The following is a 24045-nucleotide window of genomic DNA, read 5'->3' as shown; positions in this document are numbered from 1 at the left end:
AATCAAGACCAGGAAAGACACAAGGATAAGAATAGATTTGGTTTCTGCTGCTACAAACTTCCGCCAGTTACAGCAATAATCATTGCATAACCACTGAGGGTGTTGAATTGTTTCGATAAACAAAACAAAGAAATGGGACCTGATGCTTCAGCCCTTAAAAGCAAAAAAAATAGCTTAGTGAGTCAGTATGTGACATTGCATGTTGTGAAGTACACTGCAAGCCATCTCCTGGCTGTAAAATGTTTGGCCTATTAACCCCTAAAAGCTAAAAGTCTACGCCTGTGGGAGGGGGGGGGTTCTACTAAGCCAACATATGAAATAGTTTTAAGATGGTCATACCATGGATCATTTAGCTATTAGATTTTTTATTTTAGGCCTGAATGTGTCTTTTACTGCTGTAGCCCATAGAAACACAGTGAATAACACATTCATAAATGGCTAAACAGACAGTCAAAAAAGAAATCATAAAGAAGGTTTTTTAGTCTATGTCCATACTTCCATTCATTTTAGAAACCAGTACTGAGTTACATTGAGACACTTGTGGGTGTCGTAGAACAAACGGAGAACACCACTGTGTTCGTGAGTGTCTCCCCTTTCCATAATGGATGCTATAGACAGAAGTTGTCAAATCGACGGTACCGACTTCAGACGAGTCCCGTGGGGCTTGTGGGCCAAACCGTTCAGACGCTGCAGACGTTTGTTTGTGAGAAGACCGATTTTCAGGACGCCTCTTAGTCTGCCAAACAGCACTGCAGCTCTGTCACTTTCCACTGCAGATGTGGAAGGTCGACATAGGCGGATGTGCAGGATTGAACCTATCTCTAGCTTAAACAGACAGATTTTGATGGGGATTTTTGTATTATGTTTATTGATTGACGCATGGCTGCGTCAATCGACTATAGGGGGAAACTCATCCATTGCCAATAACCAATTAATAATACAAGCCTTACTTTAAATGTCAAGATGAGTTAATATGTTAAGTGTTTTCATGGCGCAGCAAGACTCGCAGGGAGAGAATATGATTCCCTAATGGCATTGATGACTCACTGTTTGTCAATGTTTACTATATGAAATGTGTTATACTCTTGATATCTGTGTCTCTGTATAAAACACCCACGATTAGGAAGATGCGATGGCTGCCAAAACCATCACATCTTCCTTATCGTGGGTGTCTTATACAGAGACACAGATATCAAGAGGATAAGACATTTCTATATACACTGAGTATACCAAACATTAGGAACACCTTCCTAGCATTGAGTTGCACCCCCTTTTGCCCTCAGAACAGCCTCAATTCGTAGGGGCATGGACTCTACAGGGTGTCGAAAGCGTTCCTCAGGGATGCTGGCTCATGTTGATTCCAATGCTTCCCACAGTTGTGTCAAGTTGGATGGATGTCCTTTGGGTGGTGGACCATTCTTGACACACACGGGAAACTGTCAAGCAGCGTTGCAGTTCTTGACACAAACCAGAACCTTGACACCTAAAACCATACCCCGTTCAAAGGCACTTAAATATTTTGTCTTGCCTGTTCACCCTCTGAATAGCACACATACACGATCCATGACTCAATTGTCTCAAGTTCTTTTTTAACCTGTCTCCTCCACTTCACCTACACTGACTGAAGTGGATTTAACAAGTAACATCAGTAAGGGATCATAGCTTTCACCTGGATTCACCTGGTCAGTCTATGTCATGGAAAGAGCAGGTGTTCTTAATGTTTTGTATACTCAGTATATACAGTACCTATCAAAAGTTTGGACACACCTACCTATTCAGGGGTTTTTCTATATATTTACTATTTTCTGCATTGTAGAATAATAGTGGAGATATCAAAACTGTGAAATAACACAAATGGAATCATGTTGTAACCAAAACAGTGTTAAACAAATCAAAATATATTTTAGATTTTAGATTATTTAAAGTAGCAACCCTTTGCCTTGATGACAGCTTTGCACACTCTTGAATGATCAGGTGTCTAAACTTTTGACTGGTACTGTATATATACACACTAATATGGTGTGATTTGGATCCTATATCATTTATACTAGGTGTTTATTTCTTAAGTCAATAGTCATTTTCTTTCAGTTGCCTAACAAAATGTAATGAGAACAAAATGCACAACAGTCATTGAGATAAGCATCTGGAGTAGATTTTTTTGTCGGAAATGATACAACCCTTAAACAGTTCAGTGACTTTATAGACACGTTTCTATTAAATTATCAGAAATGACAATGAATCACTGCGCTATTTTCAAATGCCACACTGATGGTGTTACCCTTACTCTCTTTGTGATCTTAGATGCCTATACAATGTCAGAGGTGACTTACGTTTGGACCAGTAAGCCTGCCGACTCTGTGGTGGTGGAAGGAGAGAGCTCCCGTTTGAACCAATACGACCTGCTCGGCCAAACAGTAGGCCAAGAAACCATCAAGTCCAGCACAGGTAAACTCAGGATATTACCGTGGTTTTTTTTCGCTTTGGCACTATGTCCACAAGTATGTGGTACATTTTCACAACTCTTAGTACAAAACTCCAAACTGGTCACACTTGTAACGCAGCCAGTCTTTCATTCCAAACCTGTCATTGTGCATTCATTTGGATTGTAAACATCACCACACAACCATTGATTCAAAATATAAGTTCATTATGAAATGTAATAAGAATATTGGTTTAATCCCCAAAACACCACATAATGATATCTTTTCAATTTAGTCGTTTTAACGACACGTTAATCCAATAGCAAACAATGCAAGATAGTACGTGTTTGAACTCATCCTTAGAAGTGTTGAAAGTGATATGCTACAGTACTGTAAATTACAGTAGATTTCACAGTTTTCACATACACTTAAATTACCCAACAAACTTACAGAATATCTATATTTCCCATAATATTTATCCAATGTGTAATCAAAGGTGTGATCAATGAAGACATCCTCTACAATTCATGCAAAAATAATAATAATAATAAATGTAATGAATCAAAATAAAACATAATGTTTAGCACGCATTCATTTGCATCAAGCCTGTCTTAAACATTTGGCCATAAATTCTCATACACATCACAATGAATGTCCTCATTGTTCATGCACCCTGGGAAAAATAGATTTGGCATGGCGAATCCAAGCTTGACATTGGTCTGCACTGATGTTGTTGCATGCCTCGTCCATGGCCAGGAGGATGGCACGCTCATGGGGATGGCTTTCATACACCTTCCACCATGCTGAAAACAAATGAGAGTATGGGGGCAGGTATAGGGTCACGAATTGGGGATGGGCCCGAAACCATGCCTGAACCACCTCTGCATGATGGAACCCGACATTGTCCCAGACAATGACATAGGTGACCCCTTCACCGTGACAGACCTGCTTAATTCAATTGAGAAACACAATGAGTTGTGCAGCGTTGTAGAATCCAAGTAATGGCCTACGTCCTACCACACCATCTTCAGAGATATTGGCGCACATGGAGATGTTTCCCCCACGTTGTCCAGGCACTTGGATGATCGCTCGTTGGACGATGAGGTTCCACCCACGGCGTCAAGTTTTGGCCAGGTTGAAGCCCGCTTCATCAACAAAGATATACTTGTGATGGTTCACAGCAGCACCAAGCACCATCACCCTCTAAAAATATATTTTAGTTAGTTATTTTTACAGGATAGTTCCAATATGATATTGTGAAGTAGCATGTGCATTAATAGTAACAGTAATACGGTATACAGTGCTGTACCTGAACATACTCGGCCCGCAGTTGTTTCACCCAGTCATTGTTTCTCTCAAAAGGCACCAGGCAAATGTGTTTCATAGATACCTGGTGCCTCTTCAAAAGGCGGGCGATTGTTGCTGGGCTGATGGATGCCACATTGGCAAAGGTGTCATCGTTCTCCTCAATGGCCTGCTTTATTTCAGACAGCCGTATTTCATTCCTGGCCCTCACTATTTCCACCACTGCCCACTCCTGCTGCTCAGTCAGCACACGGCCACGGCCACCACTATGGGGTCTTCTGTCAATTCTGATGGTAGAACAGAGTATACTGTCAATAGATCATACTGGAAGAATACTGTAATATGTTTTGTGAATTTACATGCATTACAATATGTAATTTACTGTAAATGTCATGGTAAAGCATAGTACATATCCTGCAGACTTAACAGTTTTCTTGGGGAAATGTTCTCATAATCAAATTGACGGTCGAACTTTTCAAATTGGGGTGAACTAAGCTGGCAGCCTTTGCCGTGGTAAGGCCTCTGTTTACAACATGGTCAACGACGATGGCCCGGACTTCGTTTGACACAACAGTTCCCTGTCCTCTGCCTCACTCTCTCTGATGTCTACCTCTTTGACGGTGCCCATGCCCACCTCGTTGACCTCTTTGACAGTGCCCACGCCCATGTCTTTGACCCCTTTGATGGGGTCCATGCCCACCTCTTTGACCTCTTTGATGGGACCTATGCCCACCTCTGACGGGCCGCTTGTCCACAAGCTCTTTGATTTCTTCCTCTCCCTTGCCGTCTATCCTGCTCCATGTTGAAAGAAATTGCAAGTGTACACACACCGTTTTATGTGGTTACCACTACGTGAAATCAATTAGCAATAACGAGTAGTCATTAGGTATGGTTATCATGTAACATACATGTCATTTAGATGTTTATACTTTACAAACACATATTGTATGTCTGTAGTTCTCAAAATCCATATATAGTAGACAAACCAGTTTAAAATCTATAGGTTAACCAAACGGTTAAGTGATTAACCTGTACGCGCAGTTGGATTAAGTGATGGTCAAATGTATTTAAACAAATGACAAGAGAATCATATAAAAAGTATTGTGAGCATTGCATTGTGAAAGGCAATTACTTTATATGAAAGGTATTTTTAGATGAAACACTGATTAGGTTTGCTGAAAAAGTTACTGTGTGATTTTGTGTGTTGTACTTAGTGATTTGAAATGTGCCTAACGTTTTTTTTTCAATTGCCTTTTTTTGCTAATCTGTTTTCAGTTTTGTACAGAGTTGTGAAATTTTACCACATACTTGTGAAAAGACTACCAAAGCAAAAAAAGAAAAGAAAAAACGGTATTTCACTTGGTTGTTCACTCAATTAGATAAGCACATGCTCCCCCTGCAGGCCTGGATCCCATCGCTGCCACCAAATGCAACAAGGTGAAAAGAAACGAAATCAGAGTATCTGTGAAGGACAGTGGGCATGTATAGGAATTTATTCAACATCACTTTGTAATTGGCCAACGTTTAGTGCTTGTCACTGCTGGCTGCATATGTTTGTTCAGTGGTTTTCAACCCGTTTTGGTTACTAAATCCCCCAATTACATCTCACTCATCCCAAAGAACCCCCTCTTTTGCAACCAAGGACTAGGCCTAGATTCTTATGAAATCCTCCAAAGACCCCATTGTGGATAGGCCAAGTCTCCCCAAGAGTACTAGAAACCCAGGTTTCGAAACACTATTAGTTGACCCAGCCTGTGGATAACAGAGGCTGAAAGAATGTTCAGTCCCTGTCCTATCATACTGAAACAGTCCTCTCATGTCTGATGAGCTTATTTGTAAAAGCTGCGACTAGTCTGACTAGGGAACCAACTGCACAAAACAACCGATTCTGCTTTGACTGTTGAAACAAGAGACTCTCCACTTTACTTTGGACCAATCGGACTACAAAGGCTTCGGAGACACAGGTGCGCAGCCTCCTACGGGAGGCAAGAGTGGAACACTCCTGTTCTACTCTGTCGGTTGGAGAGGAAGCAGAAGCACAGCTATAGGAGCTGCCATTCACTCAGACACACAGGGGAGCTCCGTTCTGAAAGGAGGGCCGCCTCCTTATTCCTGAGCTGTACTGCTGCTGCTGGTCTTATTTTGGAGCCATCGTAAGACACAAGAGAAGCCTTGTCTCACAAAAGTGCACCAGAGCAATAAATGGGGAAGAAATGCTGTGTTCTGGGCTGTGAAACAAACACACAGTAAAAAAGGGAAGGAAAAGTCTGTGTATAGGAACAGATGGAAAAAAAGCTGTCAACAAAGGGGTTGGAGGGGAGTCCTTAGCGTAAGGAGAGGCATCCGACAGTCACACATACACTCCACCAAGAGACAGACAGGCTCGTTTTAGCTGTATGGCGAACAGGTTGTTGGTCAGTATTGAGCATTGTGACCTTTCGAAATGCAGTTTTTCATCTGATTTTAGGGGTGTTACAAAATATGTGTAATACTGAGGGAAAGCAGAAGGCACCGTGGAATTATATATTTTTTTTTTATTACATTACATTTCTTGACTGAGCTCCACCATTTGAAATAAAAGCAAAATATACTAGGGATATGTTGGCTGCTTTGAATAATGCCAAAAGCTCCTAGGAAAATACAGAATAATAGTTATTTATAGCCACAGAGAAGCCAGAGAGAAACCTCAGGGAAACCTCAGAGAAACCTCAGAGAAATCCAGGATGCGCTCCAGCTATGTGGCATGGATTGTCTTGTCACCATGACTTTGGCAGCAAAGCGGATCAATACGGTGGCCAATGTAGTGGTCTTCAATGATTAGTATCTGCCCCCCTCTGCATGTCTCCGCATGCGTCTCTGGGGAGCACTCTCGTCACACAAGTCACTACATGTTTGAAACACTCTTGAGGATCTTCATGACCAGGTCAGTCTGGTTCTATGCAGCGTGGATCTATTCTCCTCCTCCTTCCTTCCCTTCTTCTTCTTCTTCTTCTTCTTCTTCCCCTTCACTTAGACATCACACACTCCCGGGTTTAGTGCCACTATCCATTACTACCCATAAGTTTACATTCCAACGATGTAGAGAAAATTACTGTTGGATGTTTTAACATCCAATGGGAATTTCTAGTCTGTTCTCATTGAGGAGAAAGCCCTACGATCTCTACTAAATGATTCAGTCATATGCCACTGGTCTGAAAGTGCAGTGCTTAAAAGATTGAATTCCTGGGCTTAAGTGCCACTAAGAGCATTGTCCAAGTGAAATACGGAGGAGCCCCCGTCACTGAATCCCTTCGTTTTACTATCCCCTACATATTTGCTGATTGTGTTTAAATGAATCATTCATTAGTGCCGTGTCAGTGTCTAGTCTACCGTTGCGGTAAACTAGGTCGTTTGGCACGACTAACTGTACTCTGAGGCTTGAGTGTGAGGGACATCTTGCATCGGGCCACAAACATAACAGCTAAATTGTTTTATAGAATCATTTAATTTTCACAGAGAGGACACGGGATGTTTTCCAAAGCGAATGAGTTGACCGGAAATGACAAAATAACTATTTTTTTTAACTTATACTAATAAGTTAATATTTGTACATTTGAATGAATTCATGAAAATGTGCATCTCAAGTGGAGGCATGCTGGCGTCATCAGTGCCGACAGGAGGCTGAAGCTGTCTAGAACCAGGCTCTCCATCTCCATTTACACCAACAGAGGGCTATGTCAGCGCTGCCCTATGTCTCCTGCCTCATTCTGTAATGAGAGTGTATTGCTCATCTGCAGGGAAGGCATCCTTCCCCTGGTCTACTCCATTCCCCATCAAATGTGGCTGACTTAACAAGCTATAGGGGAAGGCAGGCTAGCCACCTCCCATCTGCTGCTTTAGAACAATGCAAGTCCCTCACCACCACCGTCTCCAGGACACCACCGGGTTTGGAGGTTGAGATTAGTATCTTCAGTATTTCCCATTCTTGGTGGCCCAGGATCTTAGTATCCGGCTGTTGATATCCTCCCCAAGCTGACGCCAGGTAGTGAAGTCCACACACCTCCACCCGCCCCCGTTGGGCAGAAGAGCAACAGCCCAATCTGTGGTCTTCATCTTCAGCCAGGGGTGAAGGGTGAGATCCATGTCTCTGGCACTGCCAACCCTAGCCGTGGCAGAAGGGTTACGTACATACCTCCATCCACCTCTGAGGACATTGCTTTTGAAGATGCAGATTTTGAGTGATAGGCTGATGTTCTTAGCTCTCCATACTGGTCTTAACATGGTGGTCACGTCGCTCAGGGAATTGCCGTCCTCGCTCATCTTTCTCCCAAGACAAATGAACTCATCCACCTCTTCCACAGCAGCGTTGTTGGTGTTGGTTTTTGGTGATCACCATAATGTTTTTTTTGTCTTTTTGAATGTTGATGTTGAGTCCTGCCATTCGTGCGGTCTGCCAACTTCTGAGTTTTTTTGCCTGCACGTCCCGATGTCAACTTGCAAGAATAGCGAGATCACCTGCGTAGGCCAGATCCTCAAGCACTTAGTCAAGTGTCCATATGATCCCATGTTCTCCACCTGTTGTGGAAAGCGTTAAGACTCCCTCTAAATGGGTGTAAAGCAGGCAATACTGTAAGTGCTCTTGAATAACAGGGATACCAAATATTTTGCGATTAGCCAGAAACAAAAATCACGCTTTCCTTCTGCCAAGTGGCAGTATCAAGGCCTTTATTGCAGAATCACAACAAATGAGATATATTTCTCTGTTCTGTTGCCATGGGTAACACACATCTTTCTCTACTCATCTCTAATCTTGGGCTCTTTTTTTAGATATTTTCCCGTTACGAGTCGTGCATGCTGTTGCGTCATTGGCATTATTTAATGTCCTCGGATGCGCTTTAGTTTTCAGATGCGGTTATACAGTTACCATGTGCAATGCTCAATTCAATTGGCCTTGTTTGAAATTTGAAAAGTACACAATTTTTCTAACATTGCATATCACACCCAAAGTATCCACATCCATATTATTATGAATTCGCAGTGAAAAAACAAATATAATTGTACGTGAATGAATATGGCTACCCTTTAAAGAGTGGTACTCTAGTTTGGGCAGTATAAGTTAATAAAGCACTATTTCTCTCTACAGGCGAATACACTGTCATGACGGCACATTTTCATTTGAAGCGGAAGATTGGTTACTTTGTGATACAGACCTATCTACCATGCATCATGACTGTCATCCTCTCCCAAGTGTCCTTCTGGCTGAACAGAGAGTCCGTGCCAGCTAGGACTGTGTTTGGTGAGTATGGGGCCACCTATCCTGCTTTGATGTCAAAGGGAGATATGCACAAAAGTTTGAGAGCATTTGTGTGTAACCCTTTTGCTCTATCGATATCTCTCCTGCTTTCTCCCACCATTTTTTTTGTTACTTACCCAAGCATTGGTCCTCTTCTTACCCTGTCTCACTACTCACTATATCTCTTTATCTCCTCCTCCCTGTTTTATTTTGGCTTGGTCCTGCATTGGTGACGTAGTAGTGGCAAGTTATCATGTCATGCAGACCGCCTAATTGCAGTTCAGTGTTGCTCTGTGGTGCCAGGAGCCTTGAAGATGTGCCCTGTGTGTCCGTTTGCCTGTTTTCCGACCCACTCTGCGGTATAGCTGTTTGTATTACTGTGTAATGAATGAGCAACCCTTGTTCCAATGTGATCCTGTGCGACCGCCTGAAAAGCCAAGTGAGTGTTTGTTCTGCCATAGCAAGGTAATTGAATTTAGTGCTAGGGGCCAAGAGGAGGGCTAGCTTAATAGTGTGATCAGAACTTAGCCCGTTTACGAAAAGCAGGGGGTTGTTTGGTAGCCAATGCCAGACCTCAGCAAAAATAGGTGTTTTTATTTATCTGACTTTAATTTATCTGCATGTCCAGCCCTTATATTTAGCCTCACAATGAAGTGTTTTACCATTTTCTTTTCAGGACAACCAGGGATACAGGTAGAACACAAAACAATTTGACATAAACAGTTGCATTCATGAGTTTAATTGACAAATGTCAATAAAAAAATAAGGCCTGCCAAAGCAAAGACCTGATTAAAATTAATTTATATGAATTCTCTAAGTACAGAAATTGTTTGATCAGTGGGAAATGAATATTCAACTTGTCAGTGACAACTGTGTGGAGTTTGTGACAGCAACTATGTGAGTTTATTACAGTAGTATAGATACTTTATCCCGGGATTTCCTATGATCTTCTATGTAGAAAAACACCTGACCTTCTAATGACTCGTGTAGCTTGTGAGCTTCATGGAGCAAAACATGTCACAAGTGGGTGTTCCTGAGAGTCTCAGCTTTTAATAGTTTGAAGCTCAAACCATTCTGATGCTACAGACGATTTTGTTAAAAAAAGACCCGGCCCCTTCGGAATCCGCCCTCGTCTCACAAACACCGCTCAAGTTCAGCTCCACGTTAATCAGAAGAAATAGACAAATCCAATGGTGCAACCCAGAATGTAGGTCAAATACAACGTTTAAAAGGGGTTAGAAGTCCTAAATCACGCTGGCGCAACGGCGGGGCTCATTGGGTTAATATTCCCCCATGGACTAACATAGACTGCAAAAATATGCTCTATACACATGGGCAGACATTGATTGACCCATTTTATTTGGTCATTTTAAAACATGTCAGCAGAGTGCTATCACTGCAGAGATGATTACCATTCGCACATGATAAACACAATATATTATATAAAGAATAAGCACATTACACTATAAAGTCGGCAACTTCTGGTGTGAATAACCTTTCTGAATGAATCATGTAAACAGAGCAAGCAACTTTTGACTGAAGATGGCAGTTAAAAATGTACCCTGGAGCTGTATGACTCTAAAGGCCACATAACTCCAACTAGTGAAAAAATTGGTTCATTTTAGCAGTTACTGTATGATAAGTATCATGTTTTCTGCTTAATACAAATGATACAAATAATTTAGGTTTCGTGATAATTACCTTTTACAAGTTACCTTTTTTTTATCCCGTTTATGGTGGAATGTCTGTTCCAGGCTTTACTGGTAGATTGGTTTGGTAATACTGAAGGGAGGCTGTGTTAGCCTGGCATACACTTTTGAGGGTGTTAGTACTGTATGTTCGTGTGTATGCAGCACTGCCAACAACCATCCTGATGTGTTCACGGTAGAATGGGACATAGTTGTGTAACCAGCTTTAAAGGATCAGGACATTTCTAGATAGGATTGGGTTTGCTCTGAATAGGGGGAGTCGGTTGGTTTATTATTCTCCGTGTCCCTTTAAGGCTCCTCATATTTCAGTGCCACAGATACTACAACCTCGGCGAAGTGGGCAGTGAATTCATGTCTTTTCTGCAGATAAGAAAAAAAATTGGTTCAAGAAATGTAAGCGTTTATTCTCAACCTTAGTTCTAAAAATACAATTTGAGTGAATACAGGCTCATCTCTTATTTGCAGAGACAATGTTTTTACTTCATGGTTGATGTAAATGGCATCCAGACACTTTTTTTAACGATTTCACTTCACCCCATCCACCGATTTAGTTTTCATCCTCGTTGTGCAGTACGGGGATCTGAAAAAGCTTGAACAAACGCTCCAAAAACGCCCAAATACGTCTTTTTAGAAATGGAAAAGCTCTCAGTATAGTAATGCAGGTCTTTAGATGTTATACACGTGAAATGTGACTGACCATCTTCTGTAGAAACATTTCAAATTGTGTTTTTTAATTTGGATAAAAGTAGAGACTTTTAGAGCTACAAAATGGAATATCGTACTCTTACAGTTGACGAACAATGTGAAAGTAATTTTGCTTTGAAAGTTGATAAACTTGTAAACTCACTTTTGAGAAAATGGCCTTTGAATGTTTTGGTACAACTATTGAATAACTATTCATTGTCTACACCCATTCAGCATTGTTCACACCCTCTTAAGCTTTAGCCCCACCCATCTCTTAACAGCACCCAAGTTAACTTGCTAGTTGCTTCCAGACATCTAAGTGAGAGAGAACAACTCACTGAACATTACTCACCCTAGCAGAGCTGGTTAGGCTGTTATGTTATCCAGAGCAATGGTGACTGCAACTGTGCTGTCAGATTGACCGTTTGTAAATTCAGAGCGCACACTGGACGCTCTGGCCGATGAGTAGGGTTGATCCGAACTTTGATGCGGCAGTCAAGCACCCAAGCTAACTGGCTAACATTGGCTAGCTTGCTAGCTACTTCCAGACACATACTGAGAGAACACCCCACTCTGACCATTTTACTCGCCCTAGCAGAGCTGGTTAGGCTGTTTTCATGTTATCCAGAGCGTTGGTGACTGTAACTGTGCTGCTGGCAACAATTTAATTATGCTTTCTGCCAACGTTTACTGATATCGGCCATATTCAAAGAGTGTTGAGCATTTGTAAATTCATCAGTTATTCTGCGCTCTCTGGCACACTCAGACGAGAGTGCTCTGAAATCGGAGTAGATGTCCAGGCTGAATTTACGAATGCACCCAAAATGGTTACTTGCATAGACTTTTGTTAAGGAAGCTAGCTAGCTATGTAAACAATGAAGCATAATCCCAACTCATGACGTTACTACCCTGCATGAAATCTAGAATCGGCTTCCTGTTTCGCAACAAAGCATCCTTCACTCATTCTGCCAAACATACCCTCGTAAAATTGACTATCTTATCGATCCTTGACTTTGGCGATGTCATTTACAAAATAGCCTCCAACACTCTACTCAGCAAATTGGATGCAGTCTATCACAGTGCCATCCGTTTTGTCACCAAAGAACCATATACTACCCACCATTGTGACCTGTATGCTCTCGTTGGCTGGCCCTCACTTCATATTCGTCGACAAACCCACTGACTCCAGGTCATCGATAAGTCTTTGCTAGGTAAAGCCCCGCCTTATGTCAGCTCACTGATCACCATAGCAGCACCCACGCGTAGCACGCGCTCCAGCAGGTATATTTCACTGGTCACCCCCAAAGCCAAATCCTCATTTGGCTGCCTTTCCTTCCAGTTCTCTGCTGCCAATGACTGGAACGAATTGCAAAAATCACTGAAGCTGGAGACTCATATCTCCCTCACTAACTTTAAGCACCAGCTGTCAGAGCAGCCCACAGATCACTGCACCTGTACATAGCCCATCTGTACATATCCCATCCAACTACCTCATCCCCATACTGTTTTTTTTTTCTCCGTTGCACCCCAGTATCTCTACTTGCACATTCATCTTCTGCACATCTATCACTCCAGTGTTTAATTGCTAAATTGTAATTATTTTGCCACTATGGCCTATTTATTGCCTTACCTCCCTTATGTTACCTCATTTGCACACACTGTATATAGACTGTTTTTTCAATTGAATTATTGACTGTATGTTTGTTTATTCCATGTGTAACTCTGTGTTGTTGTTTGTGTCACACTGCTTTGCTTTTTCTTGGCCAGGTCGCAGTTGTAAATGAGAACTTGTTCTCAACTAGCCTACCTGGTTAAATAAAGGTGAAATAAAAAATAAAAATGAATCTGCAGGGAGCTATCCAACCAGGTTCAATGTTAGCTAGCTAAGCAAATGGCTCTGAGATATGAATAATAAGGTCATACACGTAATGTTAGCTAGCGAGCCAGCCAGCTAACGTTAGCTAGCTAACTAGGTAAACAATGAACCATAATGACAACTCATGACATTACTGCCCTGCATGAATCTGCAGGTAGCTAACCAACCAGGTTCAATGTTAGCTTGCTAACATTAGGCTATAGCTAGCCAAGCAAATGGCTGTTTCTGTCAAAATAAGAAACATATCATATCTGAAAATGTAGCTTACATCATTCATGGTTGGGCGTGTCTCCTGTCGGATGACATGGTTGCCCTTTGTTTGAAGATGTAATCCGGAGACAGGTGGTTTCTCCATCTCCTTCTCGATAAAACTGTCCTCCAGAAATTGGAGATCAACACTTATGCAGTTTTAATACACGTTAGACAGGATTACCTAGGCATACTGACCAGCTCAAATAGACAGAAGCGTGCTATATGGCAGACCAATCCAAACTCATCTCTCGGCATCTCCAACCCACTCATTTTCTCAGCCAATCATGGCTAGCGGGAAGGTTGTTGGCTTTTTCTTTGGCTAAACCAATGAGGCTCGTAATTAAAAATGTGTATTCGTATTTACAGATAGCATACAAGTTTGTTATTAAGGCACATGAAAGTTCACATGTTCGAGGAGGCATTTCTGCCAAAAACGCATTTTGATAAAAAATAAAAGTTTACGTTCAAACGGTTCTCCTGTGAAGCAGTGACTCACGACATACGCCTAGTTTCCTGAAACAGGTCACAAATTGTGTCATTCGGAACCATATCTGCAACATTATATTACATTTTGTTGCGACTCGAATATGTACCTAAATTTACATATCAGCCAGGACGCACACTGGCTAACTAGTGAGGGAAACACAGGAGCTGGAGATCGCCCAGCATGCTCTGCTCCACAGAGCTACAGCTCTGATATGATGAACTTCAATCTATTCTACAACACTGTGATAACTACTATTTCTCCACAGCCTTTTGTACAAGATGTCACATAAAATAGTAACACTGTATATTAAGTCGCCATTATACCATGTTATTACTATATGCCTACTCTTCTTTGCTAACCAGAATGTAATTACTTGGCTGTACATAGTATCTGTAGATAAAGTACTTAAAATGATTGAATGATAATCAAAGGGAACTGACCAAACTGAAACTGTTTGCTGTTCCCCTAGGTGTAACCACTGTGCTGACAATGACCACCCTGAGTATAAGTGCTCGTAACTCCCTCCCCAAGGTGGCCTACGCCACGGCCATGGACTGGTTCATCGCTGTCTGCTACGCCTTTGTCTTCTCCGCCCTCATCGAGTTTGCCACCGTCAACTACTTCACAAAGCGCGGCTGGGCCTGGGACGGGAAGAGCATTGTGAATGACAAGGTAACGGAAGCATATCCCCCTCCGATTGCCTGACATGCAGCATGTTCAGAGAGAATCCATGGTGATCTTTTTGTTTTGATGGGGCCAACCCATTTCCATATGATTTCCAACCAGAGGGCCTCAGAATGTGCTGTGTTTGCATCAGCATTCAGGTCGTTCCATGTGCGACAGCCACGGGGAATACTGGAGCTCGAAGACCATGTGCATATGAATGGATTTACGTAATGAATGTATAAACACACATATAGTTGCCTACAACCATACAGATCAGAGAAAACAATAAGGCGATACAAACGCAGAAGGTCACAGCCTTTTTTTAAACTTTATGTTCAGGGAGGGAGAGTAAATTGGGACCCCATGAAGCATAGCCAGGATAAATGGGTTGAGATTACAGAAAATAACATATGGAGAGGGAAACTGTGAAAGAGTCATACAGTGAGAAAGACTATCTGTGTGGGAAGATCAGTTTGAAGTGAATCAGACTTTGTGGGGGTAATAAACATTTGCTGTGACACACTTTGCATCAGTTCATTAGTTAGACACCACAAATAAACTAAAAAGTGAAGTGGAACGGTTGGGGCTTAGTTTGAATACATCCCTCAGAATGTCCGTATTCCTCTTTAAAAAAGCAGATATATTTAAATATACTGGATATTTCAGTGCTCATTCAAAGTAATAAAAGTAAATGAAAATACATACTTTTGATCAGATAATCCCTAACCATTTACCGTTAACCTACAGTATGACAGCTGAATTGAATGGGAAATTACAGTGGCTAGGTCGGTAGAATGGAAAGCAGCATTTCGTGAGTAATTCACAACTGGGTACAGACGTCAATTCAACTTCTATTCCACGTTGGTTCAATGTAATTTCACTGAAATGTCGTGGAAACAACGTTGATTTGCCCAGTGGGTCCTCACGAAACCTAAACAAAAAAAAAAGAACCAGATTTTGAGATTTTCACGAAATGTAATGAATAGAAGAGTCCTTCAGAGGAAGGTTTGTTGACATATATTGGACATTTGTATCTAAAAGCATAATTGAAAAATGATTATCAAAGTTGGCATATTTACCCAGGCCTGCTTTAAGACTCCATAGGTGCTACAAAGCATATTATGTGTAATATGAGTAGTATTTTGATTTCAATAACTTTTGTTTTATATTCATGTAGGAATATTGAAAAAGATAAACATGAATTTTGAAAATATACAAATGTTGATTTGTCAATTGTTTCTGTCCCAACAAAAAAAACATTTTGGTGACCAAAAGTTGTCTGTTCTTTCGAGCAATCTATTGCTCAACATTTTTAAACGTGTATTTTTCCATATATAAACACACCCTGTGTTTTAACAAAATTAACTAAATGCATTGAGCTTGTCTGATGCTTTAAGCTTACAGTTTGATGCCTCAAGAGATCTAGATAACCATAAAAAATGTATTTAAAAAATAACCTAAACCTGACCCAACTCTTCGCCTCCCTCTCGTGCTGGCTTTCGCAGATTCTGCCATTAATCTCCTGAAGTTTCCGGTAATAGGCTACCTGAGGAGTTCGCAGCCTTTCTCATGTGGAATGGCAATTTATCTTACCATTTATTTAAAAAAATGTATTGTACTTTTACCCCTTTTTTCCCCTAATTGGTAGTTCGTCTTGTCCAATCACTGAAATTTCTCTTGCGTAAAAACAGACGTTGTATGCTTGCTGTTTGAGGTGAAGAAAACATTACTTTGAGAACCTCCACAGGGCATTAGGGGTGGTGCGTTAAGCCAATCAGACATACTGTCAGATCCCCAAATGAACACATTAATATGTCTACATTTGCGAGCAGGCCAGGTAGCCTATAGGTCTACCTCTATGCATGTGTGTCCTTACTCAACATTGACAGGAGCGCTCCAAACTAAAGACAATGACTAAATTGACAGAACTCGTAAATGGAATTAAATAAACTAAAACTTGTTTTTCACAACTGTAGTATAGGTTGTGCACTCTGCAAACAATGTGTGCACTCAGCCAATGAGAACAGGAAAACTGGAATAATAATATTGAATGTATTAAAATAAATAACCGTAACCAAAGTAACAAACATTGTACATTAGAAATGATAGGAATTAATGGTAAATGTACTACTGGTGATATATGTAATGGGAAATTGATATACACTAACAATCAAACACAAACAATTCACACAATTAAGTTATAAAACAGTGAATGTGCACAAATTGTCAGGAGACAGTGCATTCTGGAGAGAGAAGTGCATTGTGCATCTGGGCGCACGGTCAATCCGACATCTGCATTGGCCATGCAGCATTTATGGTGATATGGCCTCAGCAGAAGTCAGGGCATTCATACTCCTTGAGCTTCGCGGAGCAGTGCAGGGCTGTTGTCAAGGAAGTGAGTTTGTGTTTATACAGGATGTACCGCCTCCACCTACCGTCAAACAATCATACAGAGCCCTCGGCATTGTTACAACATTTGGGAGGCACATGGCGATGAGGTACAGAGATTGATTTGGCAATTGCGTCACACCCTCCATATGGAGCCTGCGACCACATTTTAGAATCAGGCATAAATTGGCTTTTAGTCTACCCCTCAGCAATGAATTAGTTTACTGAGATGGGCGCAAATATATATTTATTTGTTACTGCTCGACTAAAACAATCTTTGTCGACCAGCCGAACGCCGCCCGAACAAGGAGAGGAGCTGACTTCGGCAGAAGTCGTGACAGTACCCCCCCCCCCCCCCCCCGAGCCGCGCGCTGACACCGGCCTCGGGGACGACCTGGAGGTCGAGGCACAGGGCGATCCGGCCGGCGACAGTGGAACTCCCGTAGAAGTTCAGGGTCCAACACATCCGCCACCGGAACCCAGCACCTCTCCTCCGGACCGTACCCCTCCCACTCCACGGGGTACTGAAGGCCCCCTGCCCGGCGCCTTGAGTCCAGGATGGAACGGACGGAGTACGCTGGGGCCCCCTCGATGTCCAGAGGAGGCGGAGGAACCTCCCGCACCTTAGACTCCTGGAGTGGACCAACCACCACCGGCCTGAGGAGAGACACATGGAACGAGGGGTTAATATGGTAATCAGGTGGAAGCTGTAAACTGTAACATACCTCGTTCACTCTCCTCAGGACTTTGAATGGCCCCACAAACCGCGGACGCAGCTTCCGGCAGGGCAGGCGGAGGGGCAGGTTTCGGGTCGAGAGCCAGACCCGGTCCCCCGCCTCACTGCAGTGACGGTACGCGCTGGTCTTTTGGCGCAGCGCGGCCCGCTGAAGGTGACCATGGGTGGCTTTCCATGTCTCCTCCAAGCGCCTGAACCAATCGTCCACCGCAGGAGCCTCGATCTGACTCTGATGCCACGGTGCCAGAACTGGCTGGTACCCCAATACAGACTGAAAGGGGGAGAGGTTAGTGGAGGAGTGGCGGAGTGAGGGCACGAACGCCACCCACTCCCCCGGCCGGTCCTGGCAATAGGACTGCAGAAACCTGCCCACATCCTGGTTCGCTTTCTCCACCTGCCCATTACTCTTGGGGTGAAAACCCGAGGTGAGGCTGATCGAGACCCCCAGACGTTCCATGAACGCCCTCCAGACTCTCGACGTGAACTGGGGACCTCGATCAGACACTATATCCTCAGGCACCCCGTAGTGCCGGAAGACGTGTGTAAACAGGGCCTCCGCGGTTTGTAGGGCTGTAGGGAGACCGGGCAGAGGGAGGAGACGACAGGACTTAGAAAAACTATCCACAACGACCAGGATTGTGGTGTTTCCCTGTGAAGGAGGAAGATCCATCAGGAAATCCACCGACAGGTGTGACCAAGGCCGTTGTGGAATGGGTAAGGGATGTAGCTTACCCTTGGGCAGGTGCCTGGGAGCCTTACACTGGGCGCACACCGAGCAGGAGGAAACATAAACCCTCACGTCCTTAGCCAAGGTGGGCCACCAGTACTTCCCAGTCAGACAGCGCACCGTCCGACCGATCCCCGGATGACCAGAGGAGGGAGATGTGTGGGCCCAATAGATCAACTGGTCACGGACAGCAGACGGAATGTACCGACACCCGACGGGACACTGGAGTGGAGCGGGCTCTGTACGCAACGCCTGCTCAATGTCCGGGTCCAGCTCCCACGCGACCGGCGCTACCAGGCAGGAGGCCGGGAGAATGGGAGTCTGATCCATGGGCCGCTCCTCTGTGTCATACAGCCAGGACAGTGCATCTGCCTTCACATTCTGGGAACCTGGTCTGTAGGACAGGGTAAACATAAAACGGGTAAAGAACATGGCCCACCTTGCCTGACGAGGATTCAGTCTCCTCGCTGCCCGGATGTACTCCAGGTTGTGGTGGTCAGTCCAGATGAGGAAAGTGCGTTTAGCCCCTCAAGCCAATGTCTCCATGCCTTCAAAGCCTTAACCACAGCCAACAGCTCCCGGTCCCCCACATCATAGTTCTGCTCCGCCGGGCTGAGCTTCTTCGAGAAGAAAGCACAGGGGCGGATCTTTGGTGGCATGCTCGAGCGCTGAGAGAGCACGGCTCCAATCCCAGCATCGGACACACCCATCTCCACTATGAATGCCAAAGAGGGATCCGGATGGGCCAGGTAAACAGAGCTCTTAGGTGCCCAAAAGCCCTGTCCGCCTCAACCGACCACTGCAGACGTACTGGACCCCCCTTCAGCAGTGAGGTAATGGGAGCAGCCACCTGGCCAAAACTCCGGATAGATCTCCGGTAGTAATTGGCAAACCCTAAAAATCGCTGCACCTCCCTTAACCGTGGAGGGAGTCGGCCAATTACGCACGGCTGCAATGCGGTCACTCTCCATCTCCACCCCTGATGTGGAAATGCGATACCCTAGGAAGGAGACGGCCTGCTGAAAGAACAGGCATTTCTCAGCCTTGACGTACAGGTCATGCTCCAACAGTCGTCCAAGTACCTTGCGCACCAAGGAAACATGTTTGGCGCGTGTAGCGGAGTATATCAGAATGTCATCAATATACACCACTACACCCTGCCCGTGCAGGTCCCTGAAAATCTCGTCTACAAAGGATTGGAAGACTGATGGAGCATTCATCAACCCGTACGGCATGATGAGGTACTCAACGCCGTCATCATGCCTGAGGTGATACTAAACGCCATCTTCTCTCCCTCTCGGATACGCACCAGATTGTACGCACTCCTGAGATCCAGTTTAGTGAAGAAGCGCGCCCCGTGCATTGATTCAATCGCCGTGGCGATAAGAGGTAGCTGGTAACTGTACCTCACCGTGATTTGATTGAGACCTCGATAGTCAATGCACGGGCGCAGACCTCCATCCTTCTTCTTCACAAAAAATAAACTCGAGGAGGCGGAGGACCGAATGTACCCCTGACGCAGGGATTCAGAGACATATGTCTCCATAGCCGCCGTCTCCGCTTGCGACAGGGGATACACGTGACTCTTGGGAAGTGCAGCGTCTACCAAGAGATTTATTGCACAATCCCCCCGTTGATGGGGTGGTAATTGAGTCGCCTTCTTTTTACAGAAGGCGAAAGCCAAATCTGCATATTCTGGGGGGATGCGCACGGTGGAGACCTGGTCTGGACTTTCCACCATGGTAGCACCAACGGAAACCCCTACACACCTCCCCGAGCACTCTCGCGACCACCCCGTGAGAGCCCTCTGTTGCCAGGAAATGGTGGGGTTATGACGAGCCAACCAGGGAAGGCCTAGTACCACGGGAAACGCAGGAGAGTCAATGAGAAAGAGACTGATTCTCTCCTCGTGACCCCCTTGCGTCTCCATGGCCAGGGAGATGGTGGCTTCCCTGATTAGCCCGGACCCTAATGGTCCACTATCCAGAGCGTGAACCGGGAAAGGTCTAACCACAGGAATAATGGGGATCCCTAAACTAAAGGCTAACGCTCTATCGATAAAATTCCCAGCTGCGCCTGTATCGACGAGCGCCTTATGCTGGGAATGCCGGGAGAACTCAGGGAAACAAACAGGTACAAACAGGTGGACAACAGAGGACTCTGGATGAGAGTGGTGCAGACTCACCTGGGGTGACACCAGAGTGCCCTGCCTGCTGCCTCGAATCCGAGAGGGACCAACCCGGCACCGACTGGCAGTGTGCCCTCTGCGGCCACAGATGGTGCACGTGAAGGCCCCTCCTCCAGCCTTCCTACGCGCAGCCTCTCCCAGCTCCATGGGCACCGGAGCGGGAGTGCTGGAAGATGGAACTGACAGAGCCCCCTCTGGACGTCCACGGGTGACCTGCAGGTTATCCAACCGGATGGACAGATCCCCCAGTTGGTCAAAGATGATGGTGGCATCCCTGCAGGCCAACTCCCGTCGGACGTCCTCGCACAGGCTGCATCGATAGTGGTCGATGAGGGCCCTTTTCGTTTCATCCTGCTCCGGCGGCCAAGGTCCGGAATTCCAGCGCGAACACCTGTGCGCTCCTCGTCCCCTGCCTCAAATGGAAGAGCCGTTCCCCCGCCGCTCTTCCTTCGGGCGGATGGTCAAAGATGGCCCGGGAAGCGGCGGGTGAACTCCTCGAAGTGGTCCAACGCCGTGTCTCCTTCTCCCCATATGGCGTTTGCCCACTCCAGAGCTCTCCCTGAGAGGCATGAGACGAGGGCGGACACTCTCTCCCTTCCCGAACGGTGGCCAGGTATAAGTCCAGTTGTAAAAGGAACCCCTTGCACTATACTGCCGTCCAATCATACTCCCTGGAAAGGGAGAGATGCATCCCACTGGAACTGGATCCGGACGGGACGGGTAGAGGTAACCCCGGTTGCGCTGGTCGAGGCGGTCGAGACTTCCTGTCTCTCCCAGCAGTCCATGGTCTGGACAACGTGATCCATCATGGCACCGAGATGATGCAGCATTGCCACGTGCTCCTCGACTCCTCTGACCGGGGTACCTGCTCCTGCTGACTCCATGGTGGGTGTGAAATTCTTGGGCTTGTGCGTACTTGTGGTGAAGTCAGGTGCAGGAGAGCAGAGAATTGTGAACAGGCGCACACTTTATTTCGGCAGGAGAGAGATACAGACGGACGCAGCTGCGTCAAAAACCTCCAGCCATCAAGGCAAAGTGTAAAACACGCAAAACAGTCACAAAACATCAAATGTATAGCAATACAAACAAGCTTTGTGTAATAACACGGAAAACCGAACGCTAGCCTAGTGTGTACAAAAACACGTAACACACAAACAATTTCACGCAAAGACTTGAGGGGGAACAGAGGAATAAATATATGTAGTGTGATTGGGAATGAAAACCAGGTGTGCAGGGAACAAGACAAAACAAATGGAAAATGAAAAATGGAGCGCGATGGCTAGAAAGCCGGTGACGTTGACCGCCGAACGCCGCCCGAACAAGGAGAGGAGCTGACTTCGGCGGAAGTTGTGACAATATGCATCTGTTGGTCACAGATAACAACAACAAAAAAGGGCCTCAGGATCTCATCACGGTATTGTTGTGCATTCAAATTGCCATCAATAAAATGCAATTCTGTTTGTTGTCCGTAGCTTATGCCTGCCTCAACGCCACCATGGGGCACTCTGTTCACAACGTCGACATCAACAAACCGCTCGCCCACACAACACCATACAGTTGAAGTTGGAAGTTTACACACACTTAGGTTGGAGTCATTAAAACTCGTTTTTCAACCACTCCACACATTTCTTGTTAACAAACTATAGTTTTGGTAATTCGGTTAGGACATCTACTTTGTGCAGGACACAAGTCATTTTTCCAACAATTGTTTACAGACAGATTATTTCACTTATAATTCACTGTATCACTGTGGATGTATTTCAAGGCCTACCTTCAAACTCAGTGCCTCTTTGCTTGACATCAATGGAAAATCAAAAGAAATCAGCCTAGCCTCAGCAAAAAAAATGGTAGACCTCCACAAGTCTGGTTCATCCTTGGGAGCAACTTCCAAACGCCTGAAGGTACCACATTCATCTGCACAAACAATAGTACGCAAGTATAAACACCATTGGACCATGCAGCCGTCATACCGCTCAGGAAGGAGATGGGTTCTGTCTCCTAGAGATGAACGTACTTTGGTGCGAGAAGTGCAAATCAATCCCAGAACAACAGCAAAGGACCTTGTGAAGATGCTGGAGGAAACAGGTACAAAAGTATCTATATCCACAGTAAAACGAGTCCTATATCGACATAACCTGAAAGGCCACTCAGCAAGGAAGAAGCCACTGCTCCAAAACCGCCATAAAAAAAGCCAGACTACGGTTTGCAACTACACATGGGGACAAAGATCATACTTTTTGGAGAAATGTCCTCCGGTCTGATGAAACAAAAATAGAACTGTTTGACCATAATGACCATCGTTATGTTTGGAGGAAAAGGGGAGAGGCTTGCAAGCCAAAGAACACCATCCTAACCGTGAAACACGGGGGTGGAAGCATCATGTTGTGGGGGTGCTTTGCTGCAGGAGGGACTGGTGCACTTCACAAAATAGATGGCATCGTGAGCTGGGAAAATGATGTGGATATATTGAACCAATATCTCAAGACATCAGTCAGAAAGTTAGAGCTTGGTCGCAAATGGGTCTTCCAAATGGACAATGACCAAAAGCATACTTCCAAAGTTGTGGCAAAATGGCTTAAGGACAATAAAGTCAAGGTATTGGAGTGGCCATCACAAAGCCCTGACCTCAATCCCATCTAAAATTTGTGGGCAGAACTGAAGAAGCATGTGCGAATAAGGAGGCCTACAAACCTGATTCAGTTACACCAGCTCTGTCAGGAGGAATGGGCCAAAATTCATCCAACTTATTGTGGGAAGCTAGTGGAAGGCTACCCGAAACATTTGACCCAAGTTAAACAATTTAAAGGCATTGCTACTAAATACTAATTGAGGGTATGTAAACTTCTGACCCACTGGGAATGTGATGAAAGAAATGAAAGCTGAAATAAATCATTCTCTCTACTATTTTTCTGACATTTCACATTCTTAAAATAAATTGGTGATCCTAACTGACCTAAAACAGGGAATTTTTACTGGGATTAAATGTCAGGGATTGTGAAAAACTGTATGTAAACTTCCAACTTCAACTGTACATGTGGTCTGTAGTTGTGAGGCCGGTTGGCTCACAACTTTTTATTTATTTAAGCTTTATTTAACTAGGCAAGTCAGTTAAGAACACATTCTTATTGACAATGACAGCCTACCCCGGCCAAACCCTAACCCGGACGATGCTGGGCCAATTGTGCGCCACCCTATGGGACTCCCAATCACGGCCGGTTGAGATACAGCCTGGAATCAAACCAGGGTCTGTAGTGATGCCTCTAGCACTGAGATGCAGTGCCTTAGACCGCTGTGCCACTCAGGGTTGGAGGTGACTTATGGTAGAAAAATGAATG

The 24045-nt window shown here is 44.6% G+C and overlaps 1 protein-coding gene across 1 annotated transcript in view; it reads left to right on the top strand.

The window, feature by feature from the left end:
* Positions 1 to 24045, top strand: part of LOC120061883 (gamma-aminobutyric acid receptor subunit alpha-2-like) — a 55816-nt gene that overhangs the window by 22083 nt on the left and 9688 nt on the right. The window contains exons 6-8 of the mRNA XM_039011660.1: positions 2302 to 2445; positions 8848 to 9000; positions 14475 to 14677. Coding sequence (XP_038867588.1) covers positions 2302 to 2445; positions 8848 to 9000; positions 14475 to 14677 — 500 coding nt within the window. The remainder of the gene's footprint in view (positions 1 to 2301; positions 2446 to 8847; positions 9001 to 14474; positions 14678 to 24045) is intronic.

Source organism: Salvelinus namaycush, chromosome 17, assembly GCF_016432855.1.
Source record: "Salvelinus namaycush isolate Seneca chromosome 17, SaNama_1.0, whole genome shotgun sequence".
NCBI lineage: Eukaryota > Metazoa > Chordata > Actinopteri > Salmoniformes > Salmonidae > Salvelinus > Salvelinus namaycush.
Note: the sequence above shows the minus strand (reverse complement) of the source record. Positions and strands in the feature narration are given on the sequence as shown.